Source organism: Typopeltis vanoorti, chromosome 21, assembly GCF_054136105.1.
Source record: "Typopeltis vanoorti isolate ZY-2024b chromosome 21, IOZ_Tvanoo_1.0, whole genome shotgun sequence".
NCBI classification, from domain to species: domain Eukaryota; kingdom Metazoa; phylum Arthropoda; class Arachnida; order Uropygi; family Thelyphonidae; genus Typopeltis; species Typopeltis vanoorti.
The window spans coordinates 100268818-100283023 of NC_143569.1; the positions used below are offsets into that span (position 1 = coordinate 100268818).

The 14206-nt window shown below is 35.6% G+C and overlaps 1 protein-coding gene across 4 annotated transcripts in view; it reads left to right on the top strand.

The window, feature by feature from the left end:
- LOC150095144 (sorting nexin lst-4-like) overlaps nucleotides 1–14206 on the top strand; it is a 189471-nt gene that overhangs the window by 12716 nt on the left and 162549 nt on the right. For all 4 annotated transcript variants that reach the window (XM_090411144.1, XM_090411141.1, XM_090411143.1 and 1 more), the window contains exon 2: nucleotides 3743–3805. In XM_090411144.1, the coding sequence (XP_090267270.1) occupies nucleotides 3788–3805 (18 nt within the window). In that variant the 5' untranslated portion in view covers nucleotides 3743–3787. The remainder of the gene's footprint in view (nucleotides 1–3742; nucleotides 3806–14206) is intronic.

The following is a 14206-nucleotide window of genomic DNA, read 5'->3' on the forward strand; positions in this document are numbered from 1 at the left end:
GGAATCAGAACGGAGGTGCACCAATCTTCAGGTCATGAATCATTGTTCTTCACATCTTGAGCACGGCATCTTGATAGTTTTTCTCCCTGCTTTCAGTTGTTCTGAAGTTATGCCGTCTATGCCTGGTGACATTCCCATATTCAAAGAACTCCGGCTTCTACCTCTTCTCTTAAAATACAGAAATCTCCTTCATCAAATGTCATCTGTATTATGTCTTCAAGGTTTTGATTATTAAGACTACTTTTGATTAAATTCGGTGGATTTAAGTAGAAGCACGCAAGTAGTTAATATGTCTCAGCACATACACGGCATGTGGTTAACGAAGACAGATAATTTTTTTGCTATAAACGAATTCAATAGAGAAATTTTTATCTATATTTAAAAAAAAAACACATTTCCACATGATATTCAAATAATAGTTATTTTAGTCATTCAGTTGGTTGATTTATAGTTAACTGGTGCAAGGACAGCAAAGTCTATACTGTGCCATAGCGAACGTTACAGCAGTACACAACGTATTAGCATTCAGTTAATTATACTAAATAATAACAATAATTGCTATTATTATAATCCTCGATTATAATTGAGGAATGCCATATATCACCCTCACTAGCTAGCATACCTCCTCTTAAACTCATTTAAGAGGAGGTATGCTAGCTTATTGCTCTGTGAGAGAAAAATGTAGCTCTCCCGCCTTTCGCAACCGCACATAAACACAACTTACACGAATGTCTCCGTATCATCTCCCCTAACTTCCATATAACGAAAATTCAATCAGCCGGTGTCATATAACACACTTTCAGAAGAGTAGAGACTTCTGTTATATCAGACCTCTTGCTCCTGTTTACTAGTGTCTGCTGCCCAGATTGCATATCCTCAGTCTACCATCATAATCCACATTCCATAATACGGATATCATCTTACTAACTTTTTGGTCAGTAAGATGATATCCTCTCCACAGTTTCTTTATACTCTAGGAACCCAGGAGAGCAAATCTGCACACATTAGTCCGGGTTCGGTCTACTTATAACCTTCAACATTCGTTTCAGCATCACCATTATCCTTTGAGTTGTACTTGCATTTGCTACGCGACCTTTGAATTCCAATTTCCTATCCACCATAACTCTAAGATCTCGAAGGATACTCGGACTGTTATTATTACATCCATGAGTACCAGAACTCATCGCGAGAGCAACTCTAGACTACACAAAACTGTGCGATACACCGACCACACCTCACAATATATTAATCTCAATTTTCATGTTAATTTTCTTCATCATCTGTTGAAAATAGTTCTTCAGATTCATTGTTTAAATGATCGTCATATGGATCCCAGTTCGAATCCGGTGAATTGATTTCGTTTTAATCGTCATCAGTGTCCCACAACAGATCATCTTCCGTATTATCCATAAAATTAGAGATACCACACTTTTGAAATGATTTTATTACGGTATCTACTTTTACTTTATTCCATGCTTTGATCACAAAATTGCACAACATATCAAGTGATACAGCGCGCATAGATCCACCGTTTGTAAATGATTTTTCACCAGTCAAATCCAATTATTCCACTCTTCTCGCATGTAATCTTTAAATGGTTTGTTCAAGCAGACGCCTAGTTGTTACAATATAGAAGTTAAACCACCTGGTATAACAGCAATTTTTGTTTATTTTTTTATAGAATACTTTTAGTATTCTCAGTTAAATGACTACGAAACATACCCCAATCCCATACTAATAAACTGCGTTTCTTCATTATACCGCCTGGTTTCGTGTTCCACACATTATTTATCCATAATTTCACACCATTTTCGTCCATCCATCCTTTTTCGTGAAAATGTACAAAAACACCCGATGGAAATTTTATCTTAAAATTTCCATTGTAACAACCGTAAACCTTGTTTTTTCATAACCTGTACTTCGAACTAGCACATTCTAACTACCTTTAGACTCCACTGTTTTATTGCTTATTATATCAAAGCTCATAGGAGTTTCATCCATATTTTCAATATTTGACAATAGAAATTTATGTTCTTGTCTCAACTGAATAATAAATTTATGGAAACTGGTAAGTTTGTGGTCAAGATGTGCTAGTAGATTTTGAGCAATTTTCATTTTTTGTCGTATTACCAGATTTTGTCTGTTCATAAAACGATTACACCATCCTAAAATAGCTTGAAATTCTATACTTTCATCCGGATTCAGTCTTGACCATTTTAGTGCATATGCTCTAATCATATTTCTTATAACAAGATAACCATTCTGCCTTTGTTCGAATACCTATTCTGCAACGTGATTTTTCCAGTTGCGGCCATCGAGTGATCCCCGTTCTCATCGCACATTTTTTCTTTGGCGATTTTTGAAAAATATCTTCTTTCTTCCTCCATTCTCTTACCATCCTCTCGGTTATGTGAAACTTTCTTGCAGCAGCACAGTTATTAGTTTGCTTTGCCATTTCAAGTATCCTTATTTTAAATCGAGCTTCATACTTTCTTCGTTTTGTTGCTGGTTCCATGATTTTAAATGATAACAATTTTAATAATTCTAAAATTTAAAAAAAAATGCAAAATTAATAATTAATTAAAATTGGGGCTAATCACTTTTATTAGGGTAATTCGCGTAAATACTAAATCATTTACGCGAATCTATGCAAAAAATTAACGGATATAATAATAATACCTAACGTTGCATTAATACAAGAAAGAAGAAATTGGGGGGGGGGGTCGTCTTATACAACCGACATAAGCTTAAAACCTAAAAACAGCCTAAAAGTTTGGCCTCGTCTTATACGCCGACATATACGGTGAGTCAGGCCATTTTTAAAGTGAAAATTACAAATTTATGTTAAAAATACCATAGATAAATTCCATGCTGGTTAAGTAATTTTTCAATTTATGTTAAGATTCATACGTTTTTATTTATTTATTTATTTCCAATTGTGTTCGTTAATTTATGGATTTCCTGTTTTTATCTTGCCCTACCGAATTAATTTTTCTCTCGCTTTTCTTATAATTTTCTTATAGTGCCACGGCCGGTCACAGACTGTGTGTATTAGTCTAGTCATCACCTTTTGTGTATTAGTCTAGTCATCACCTTTTGTGTATCGCATTTCAGTAATAATAGTTTAAACTATTTACTTTATAATTATGAAAGAAAATATTTGAATATTTTTATTAATAAATTCAATTGATCCTTAACTGGGATTGGAAGCAAGTGAAATAAAAAAAAAAAAATAATAAATAAATAAACATCTCACGTAGTATTTGTTGAGAATGTAGACATAGTGCAGAAATGTTACTAAAATTAAAATAAGATGCAATACTTTTCTGTCAACATGCAATACACATACACTACCTGTGCCTTATACGTATGCATCCTAACGTTAGTTGTTCCGATACTTCAACATTCTGTTGAGTCATTTAAACTTCACTTCGCTTTCCGTTTTTAGCGCTTACCGTTTATAATAACAAATAAATAAATAAAAGAAGAGGAAAGAAAGATGTCACTATCTTTTCTTTCAACTTCAACATTTACTTTACGAGAGTGTGTGTCATAATGGAACTGTAGGTGCATATAATCTACTCGTAGGAACTTTTGATGGTGAGACAGAGAGATTAAAAATATGTCTGAAAAATCTTAAATCGCAATAAATTGAATCTTTATTTAATATTGAATATATTAATATTATGAAAAGATTCATTAACGGATGCTTAAAACGTTTTTTTTTTTTTTAACTTGGAAGAAAAAATTACAGATGAATTAAAGAGAATACGAAAACCTAATCAAAATGGCCGAGAGTTTTCAGGTAAGTCCAATAATAAATAAGCAAATTATTTATTCCTTTATTTCTGTATTTCTAAAGTCCTAAGTTTTTTTTGTATTTGGAATATCTGAGCACTGTGCAACTCAATTTTGAATAAAGAATTAATTTCTTATCCTCCAGTAATCAAATGAAACAATAATCAGTATAACTTTATATGATAATATTTTCTGCTTTCGGAAAATGTCTGAGAGCCTGCTAGTTTCATTTTATCTGTCCATATGTATCCAAGTTATTCTCGAGGAACTGAGAGCTCAACAAATGTTGGAGCGGAGGCTAACAATAATAGTCAAGGTATGAAATTGTCCAATGAAAGCTTGTTGTAGAGTTAGCACAAAAATCATAGTTGTATAGGCTGACCATAATTCCTTGAGATTAAAATAGGACGGGAGTTATGTAATATTCTGTATTCATGAAAAAGTAAGAGATAAAAAAAAAGTTTTGTTACATAAACATATTGAGCTTCCAATTATTATTCAGTGACGGAACCCATACAAAAATTTAGATAGATGTAGAGGTGGACTGTATTTCACCGTGATGAAGTGATCTTACGCAGCAAATTTCAGTCTTTCAACACCTTATCATGAAACTTCACACTTCATTACATAATTTTGTCTTACAACTAACATAGCCCTCATTGTCTCAACACTCAATCTAGATTTCTCGTTATTTAGTATTTAGTATTTCTCATTCGATATTTAGTATCGAACAATGCGACTCCATGGTTATACATATTACTGGTATCCATGATATTGATATATGATTATAAGTTATAAATAATAATTTTTGATTGACCAATATTAAAGTAAATTTATAGTGTTTATTAAAAACGAAACAAAATTTACATTTTTATTAAAACGACGGGACGACCTGGAAATATGAAAAAAAAAAAAAAACGGTACTGTCACGTTCAAAACGGTACGTATGGTCAGCTTATAGTTGTACCACTTTGTTAGATATGTCATCTTCCCTCAACATGTTAGGCTCAACGACCTATCATGACCAAGTCACTTGGCTTCAAGGAAACAGAACTAATACTGCGATAAGACAATCCTATCTGCAGAGTTCATTTCTATGAATGGTGTGCTTTACCTGGCTTGTTTTGTTTATCTTTGCAGATGATAAACTGAGTTTCCCAGAGAAATTTATTTTTTACCTTCGTAGGAGACCAGCTAACTTACTTCAGCTGAAAAGTTCTTACAAAGGATTCCTATATAAGAGGTTTTTAGGATTCTTCAATTCGCAGACAGGATCGAAATCATGTCTTTCCATCCAAAGAACATCATCATTAACGATTAATGTACAGAGGCTCAGTGTTAGATTTTCCGAAATAAATTAAAAAATATTTCAGAACTTTGGATTCTAAGCTACTGGAGCAAAAACCGAAATTAGCAAATTCTGTTTAGAATATCCAGGAAGAGAAATTGGCAGGTCAGACAACACCTGAAGGGAAACTTGTAAGAAAATTAACTGCACAATTCTAGTTGCCTGCCTGATTACGCGAGTGAATAGCGTACCCACTATCGAACCAACAGACTGCGGTTCAGTGCCGGATTTACCAATATGCTCAACTTTTAAAAAACTAGGATTTCTCTTTCACCGAAAACTTTAATTTCACATCTGAACATCCCCATATGTCATATTCACAAATCCGCCCAGCTATTGAATACTGCTCTCACAATCAGGAGCGCGCCTGTGTGCAAAACTTTATTTGGCGCCCCTATACCCAGTACCATGCCAGTAGTGTCCAGCGCCTGTGTGCAGAACTTTAGTTGGCGTTCCTATCCCCCCTCCAATAAAAAAATCACTTTAAAAAACGTTTTTTTTTTAAAGTATTTCCTCCTCTTTGGCGCCTTTACTATCCTGGCGCCTGTGTGCGTCGCACACATTGCACATATGGCCGGCGCGCCCCTGTTCACAATTGGGGTGGGGCTCCTAAGTGTTCCCTCGAAATGCTGACTCAATACAGAAGAGTCAGAAGAGGGCAATTAGATTGATTAATAACCCATCTCTTGTCAGCTCATTCCTCCACTTTCGTACAGGCGTTTAGTTTCTGCAATATGCGTATTTTATAAAGATTTCAATGGAAAATGCTCATATGAATAGCATCAATTAATTTCCCCACTCAGTACTAAGTCCGTTTGAACACGTGGGCTGCCGCCGAACATCCCTTCACTCTACGACTTGAAATCCACTGAACAAGTTTCTTTCCTTCACCTCCTTCATCCCTGCTATTGCTGTACTGTGGAACAGTCTTTCCCTTTATGTGTTTCCCAAGGAACACAATATACAGGATTTTAAATCAAATGCAAACAAGTTTTTTCTTTCTCAGACCCATACAGGTACCATGGTACTCAGTGCCGTCGACAGGGTGTAGCATAGAGGCAGCCTCAGAGTGACCACCACTAGTACATTCGTGCTAAATCTAGTACTTTTTATAAATTTTTAGTGTTCTAGTACGTTCACCAACAGATCTAGTACTTTCTTCCTTCCGAATAATAACAATAACAACAACATGAGAGTTAGACATATGAGTTTAATATTATTCTCTTCTCACCTCCCCATATGTCATATTCAGGGACACAAGCATGATTTCTCTTTTTCTTTACATCCCCTCTCACTGTAAGCTGACATTCTCCCCCCCCCCCACCTCGATCCCATATTCACGCAACCCGACTGATATCAACCAATAAAAATATATTCTGCGCTATTCATACACTTCTCGCGCATCATAACATCATTACAACACTGAAAACAAGTGGAAAAATTAAATATTTTAATTATACAAATTAAGTGGATATTGAATCCAACATTATTTCAAAGCCGAATGTGGGATTCAATATCCATTTAATTTGTATAATTTTGCATCGCCGAAGTGAAGCCTATTGGCTCTTTATTTCAGTTAAATATTTTAATATGAGTAACCACTTTTTATTGATGCAAAGCATAATTTGGACCCCATTGAAAAGATAAATCCAGCCGACAATGTTCAGTTTTTAGACATAGAAAATGTATATCTAGGGGCGTTATGAAGAGCTTGATAGAGAATGGCAATTATTGAAAAAGGGTCAAGAATTCATGGTTTTTTTGGAATAATATTTTTGAAGTGAAAAATGCTGTAGGAAAACAAAATGTTTCCTAATTTAACGACATTAGTTAAGCTGTACTGTGCCTCCCTTAATCATCAGCAGCAACTGAAAGAATATTTTTATCAGTGACAACAAATAAGAATAAAATAAAAGTTCAAGTACAAACTCCCTTGGTGAATGGACTCCTTTTTGACAAAAGAAAAATTGAAATATTCTTCAGCTACAGATTCTACTATTTCCGAAGAGTTAATTAATTTAACAAAATCTGTTAAAAATAATGAATAAATACTTCCAATGTTTTTTTGTGAGTGGGAACCCCTGTATATATGTAAATAGCATATTAAATAACTGAAAATTGAATGTTACATTTTTTAAATACTAAAATGAGATTAAAAATTATATGGTAAATTAATACACGTGTTAAGGGCTAGAGTTACAATTGGGATTTCTGTTATGATGATTGACATCTGCAGCTCTTGGACTCATAGATGGCTATAGTGATGCGAGTTTTGAGTTTTTTTTATTTTCACATTTGTTGTACATGTGTTAATTTAGCGGTTTTACATTGAGTTCATCTATGATAATAAGCCGCAATATCGTAAAATGCTCTAAATAGAGTAAAATTAAAGCAAATAAAAATTTAGTACTTTTTTTTCAGATTTAGTACCTCTTTCCTGCATAAGTTGGTACGAAATATTTTTGCTGGGTGGTAATCCTGGGCAGCCTGCCTCACGGCTCGGATTAATAAGGGCGCTCGTTCAGCCATATTGCGGTAGGTGCTATGCTAACAATTCCTGTTAGAGTAACAAGTGCGGAAAGACGTTTTTCCAAGCTTAACCTGATTAAAAATTATTTGCGAACAGCAATGACCCAAGAAAGATCGGTTGGTCTCGCAACTATATCGATAGAGGCGGACATAGCTTATAATTTAAAATTTTGAAGATCTTATAAACCGTTTTATTGTGCAATATCCCCGTGGAGCAAATATTTAATTAATATTATGTAATCGTTTTGCATTAATGTTTTCTTGTAATAAAAACAAAATAGCAATTGGAGATTTTCGTATATTTTTGTCTTATAATCCATCAGGGGCGATATTTAATTGTTTGCCTCAGGGGAAGATCTAGTCCTGCGACTGCCCTGATGGTACTAACGCGCTATGGATTGATTAACCAATCTCTGGTGTATAGGCTCAAAAAATTAAAATAAATAAATAATTCACGCATTCATTATACCTCCACCTATTGGTGCCTACCGGTAGTTTTATAAGCGACGATTTACACGTGGCTATTTGTTCTTACCTGTCACAAATTGTTTCAGTGCATGCTGCCTTAATGGTGTGTGTATGTCATACGTTTCAAGTAGACCATGGTAATGGCAAGATAGCATCTCATCTTGCCATTACCACGCCTAAAACATTACCATTACCATTGCCTAAAACAGTTCTAAGTGATAATGATGTCAATACATAAGTCTGTTATAGGGAAATCTCTCTCTCTTTAATTATTATTGTATTTATCAAATGTCGATCCCTTTATATTTAAATCCTCTGTAGCGCAGTTGGAAGATCGGAATAATAAATTTATTTTTATCAAAAATGTATTTTCGCACTACCCATCATATCATCACTCAACAACAAGAACTAGCTACACTCGTTCATTATGCCTCCATCTATTGGTGGCTATCAGTAGTTTTATAAGCGATGATTTATACGTGCCTAGTTACTCTTACCTATCACAAATTGTTTCATTGCAGGCTGTTTTAATAGTGTGTATATACATCAGTCATTTCAAGCAGAACATGGTAACGGCAAAATAACATAATTTCTATTATAATAGGATAGCCGTAATTAAGGAGGAAATGTTCAGAGCACTGTAGCAGAAAATGTATTGGATGAAATTCAACGAAACTTGGTGTAAGTACACTGTGGAACATGGGGTTTTAATTTACAGAAGATAAAAAAATAGTACAAATTTCTGCCACCAGAAGACATTTGGCTATAAGCACGTGGTTTGGAATTAATTAAACAGTAATGTCTAGAATCAATTTTCATGTTCGTATAACTTAGAGATGTAGTTCAATATGGACTCCTTTCAGATGGTCTAAGTATGGCATTCTGTGAATGACTTCTACACTGGATTGCAAGCATTGATTGGCCTCACATGCTGCATTATTCTGTCTTTCAAGGTTGCTAAATCAGGAAAATGTCCTTTATACATCGCACATTTCAAATGGCCCCACAACCAAAAAAATCACAGGAGTCGAGATCAGGTGAATGAGGTGGCCACGTTGTGGGAAATGCACGAGTAATCACTCTGTGTTCTGTGAAATATTTTCATAACATATGCTGTACCAGCAATCCAATGTGAGGCAGTGTTCCATACTGCATGAATATGGTAGAGTCAAGGCAGCTTTTCTGCTGCAGTTGTGTAACAACAGAGTTGCACAGCATCTCTTGATACCTAACAGCAGAGATGGTACAAGTCACTGGTTCTGTCGGGCAAAGTTCTTTGACAAAGTATGGACCGATAATAAACGATGCAGTGAAACCACATCGCACTGTGACTTTTGGTGAGTGTAAAGGGGTCTGATGGAACACATGAAAGTTATTTGCAGCCCCAATGCAGCAATTGTATGAGTTAACACCACTGTTCAGACAAAAATGTGCCTTGTTACTCCACAAGATCTTCCACAGCTATGCATCATCCACTTCCATTTGAGTTAAGACCATCAGGGCAAATTGCAGTTGAGTTTCTGCATCACCATGAAGAAAAGCTTAAGTATGGTAGATCTTGTAGGGGAAAAACCTCAGCATTTGATGCAAGATTTTCCACACAGTTGAGTATGGCATGTCCAGTTGCCTTGATATTGCCCAACCCTGCTGGACCCTTGTGTGTTATTCATTCCGTCTTCCATAACAACAGTTGCAACTTCATCAACTTGTTGAGGAATAATCCATTTGCATCCCGTCTTGGCCCTACTGCTAAAGATCCTCTATTTTCAAATCGTAAAATCATTTTTCCAAGATTTGTTATTGTCATTGGACCTTTTCTCCTATCTTTCAAACACTGGAATCTGGAATTCTTGAACTGTAGCATTTGCATTATTGCCTTGTTGATAGTAAAACTTGACTAACAATGTATGTTCCAGTAAGGTGAGATCCATGGGACTCTAGTCTTATCAGAATGACACAAATTCGTTTTGATCTTTCTTATATCCACCAACACGTCAGTAGAAACAGTGAGATTATGCAAATATGATGTGATTCTAGCACCAATTGCACTGGTGGCAGAATATTGTACTTTTTTTTTTTTTTTTTTTTTACTGTAAATCAAAACCCCATGTTCTAGAGTATACTTACACTAAGTTCAGTTGGATTTCATCCAATACATTTTTTGCTACAGTGCTCTGAACACCTCTTTAATTATGGCTATCCTGTACATATGTTCCCAAACAGCTCTGAAGGTCAGAAAAGTTTCCAGTATTGTACAGAAACCATTGTGATGATGTCAATACATAAGACTGTAACAGGGAAATATCTCTTTTTATAATTATTTATTATTATTATTATTATATTCTTTAATGTCAATCCTTTTATTTTTAAATCCTCTGTAATGCAACTGGAATAACAACAGAACATTGTACCCTTCTATTGGGAAAGACCTAAGTTCGATTTTAGTCGTGACGAGAAGAATCTTTATATTGCTTTTTCAATAGAAGGTGAGTTGGACAATCTCATACAGAAGTATGAGATTGGCTAACTTTTTCATCCCACATAAGCAAATCAGTCACATGCAATTCACAGACAAAAAAATGCTGGTGGTGGTGGTGGGCTATAGATGGTAGTGGTATTACTGTATGTAGTTGGAAAATTAAGTAGTAGGAAAGATAGTGAGATGTATGCCACGGAGTACAATAGAGTGCCCTCTCATGATGGAGTCCTTGGAAATGTCACGTTTTAATAAATGATAATAAACATAAATCTAGCATAGCTGCAGATGCAGAGTCGAATCCTACAGCATGGATGTTGGTGCAAGTCTTTTGGTTACAATGTCCAGTGTGAGACCACTACCTTTTATATTTGGAGGCATGAAGTGGCTTGAAAAAGTATCATGATTGATCTCTAGAGTAAGGCTCCTGGATTATTTTAGCCTATCATAAAGCTAATGCACAATCTGTACATTAGATGGACAGATATAAAAGAAAATAATTATCATAAAAAAAGGGATGTTTCGCTATAATATTCTTCTTTATAATGTTACATTTTTGTCTAGTGACACCATTTCGTAACTGAACTGAAAATCCTTTTGAGGACAACTGGTCTACTTGAAATGACCAGGTAAATTTTAATAGTGATCTTAAATCTGTTCTATTTTATTCCCTCAGCCATATGGCTGGTGGGGGTAGCTATATGCTGCCTTACTAGGGAAATGATTATGAGCAAGGTGGTTTCCCGTTGCCTTCCTTGGCATACTATATCCTATGGCTGTAGTCCGTGTGTTCATTGGGCCGGTTTGCCTGCTTGCAGGATGAAAAATCCCAGATAAACTGGTGGAAAAAACCCTGTTGTCCACTCCCAAGACTGGCTAACTTGGCTATGGCAGAGGAAGATCCTTAAGCTCCTCACGTCATCGATGGGAATCGAACTTAGGACTTTCCTTCACCAGGCATATGGTTGCAAAGTGCATAGCCACTAGGCTAACTGCGTGGACGATCCTAAATACAACTCAATAAAAAAAAAAGCAGACTTTTACAAACATCCATTCTGAAGGTAGGATTCAAACCCACATATTGGTTGGAAAGCGGGTGTTCTATCCACTTGGCCAACCTGGCCGGCACTTATGTATGTATGTACACACACAAGTTATTCTGGAGAACCAAAAATATTGGGATGGCTCCACATAGTTTATAAGGATCCGAAATAACAAAACTGACATCTTTTCAAAAATACCAGTTTTGGGTTCAGTCAGACCGTTTGCAAGGCTATGAAGATTAAGAGACAAAATGCATCAAAATTATTTATTAAACTATTTTCTTTTTGTGGATTAATTTTTGTGAAATTCAGTATTTGGGATCTGTTAAAATTTGTGCTTTCAATAGGACACTTTGCAGTGGCAAAATTGAGCAAAATAAAATATTACGTAAGTCAAAAATATATTGGTTGTCATATCATGAACATGCTTTAACTCCTTTATATTTTTACATCCTCAATAGAGTTCTTTTTGAAATATGTAAATTACAATAGGCAAATTTACAGTAAAGTATCCCACCACTGCCATTGTATTTTCTTTTACTAATGCCAGGAGTATTAGGAACAAGAAGGAAGAATTTTTGACCTTGATTGGCTCTTCCTGGCCACAGGTTATTGGCATTAGTGAAACATGGCTGAGGGAAGATGATATAGTTAGTGAGAGAGAATGTGTAGGTTATAGTGTGTTTAGGAGAGACAGAGAGAATAAAATGGGGGGAAGAGTGTTATTGATGATAGCTGATGAACTGCAGCCAAGGAGAATTGAAGTTGTATCGCAGGATAGTGAAAAGAGCTCATTTCAGGCTATTTGGTGTGAGATTGAGACTGGCAGAACAAAATATACAGTTGGGTGCTGCTATAGACCAGATGATGGAATAGATGGAGGAGATAGTATGCATAAAAAAATTGATGAAATGAGTGGAAGGAGGGTAATTATTATGGGGGATTTCAACTATGGTAACATTGATTGGAAGGAGGAAAGGACACATGTGAGGAAGGAAATGGATTTTATTCAATTATTAAGGGTTAACTATCTTAGACAGCATGTAATTGAAAATACTAGGGGTGTGAGAATGCTTGACCTGGTAATAGCATCTGAGAATTTGACTGTAATGAATATGACCATTTTGCCACCTATTGGTGAGAGTGATCATTAGGTCTTGACTTGGGAGGTGGCTAAAGGTGTGGAATTTTTGATTAAGACAGAGTATATGTGGAATTACCATGCTGGCAAGTATGACAAGCTTAGGAGATTGCTTGGATCAGTGCCATGGCATGTACAACTGCAAGAGCTGGATGTCGATAGAGCATGGGAAGTGGTCAAGGAGCATTTACAGGAGGTTATGGCTGATTGTATACCTAGGGTCCAAATAGTAAAACGAGTAGGGGTTTGTTACGTCGTCAGTCCCTCGTAAATTTGTATTCTAAGTTACTATTATTTATCACTTGAGTATATCAGCTATTCTGTTGCCGACAAATTTATAATTGTTTAAAACGACTGCGCCAGCTGACAGTTGAATTCTGATACACAATTAGACAACTCCAAAATAACAAAGGGGTCACATGATTTGCAGTCGTGGCTCCACTCTTTCTTTCTTATGAAAATGGATTCCCCTTTTACTTATACAGGTCCGAAGGTTTAATAAGTGGTAATTCAAATCTCAGAAATCAACAGACTCATGAACTTTGGGTTAAAGAAATACATTTATTTTAAACACTTGCATATATATACTTTAAGAAGTAATTTCAATACTAAAGAGTCTGAACCCCTCCCTTTTAGGCTAAGATATCCAAAATTCCTACTTCTAATTTTAATCTAACAATCCCATACCCTTTTTGTATTATTATATTCAGACTCGATTATTCCACACAGAGTTACTCAGTGCTCATATATACAAAAAAAAAAACACATGCACATAGTTATATACAATCCTTGTGTAGAGCATATCAGATGCAATCCGTCTTGTAATTTAACATGGGATAATATTCTTATTTGTGCTCAAGCTTTATCCTTCCCAACTTAGTTAATATTCAAGCTAATATTTAACACAATATCATAAAGTTTCTTTCTAATAAACAGTTCGAAGGTTTGGTTCCTTCCTCAGCATAAGCTTAGAGTGGCACCAGCTTATTTGACATAGACAGACTAGCCAAAATCAGTCCTTCAAGCATCATATGAAAGTTAAATGTGTGGAGCTCCTAAATTCATTGGTTCTTATTCCTTTCTTGGTTACTATTCTAAAATGAGTATGAAAGCTTGTAAATTACCATCCTTGTCTTTTCATGGAGTTGCTTGGGCTTCCTTGCCATTACACTTCCGCGTTTTCTCACCACGTTTTCTCATGGCATCAGCGACTTACTTCTATTATCTTCGAAAGGTTGCCCTCTCGCTGACTACACGTTGGCATAACTAACCAACGGCTCTTTACTGGAATTCCGACCTCATTCCTTTGGTGACTGTACTCGACACAGCACAACAGCAACCGGGAGATTGTTGCTGGGCACCGGCAGCAAGCTTCCACAGCTATCCAGGACTTGGATGGGAAT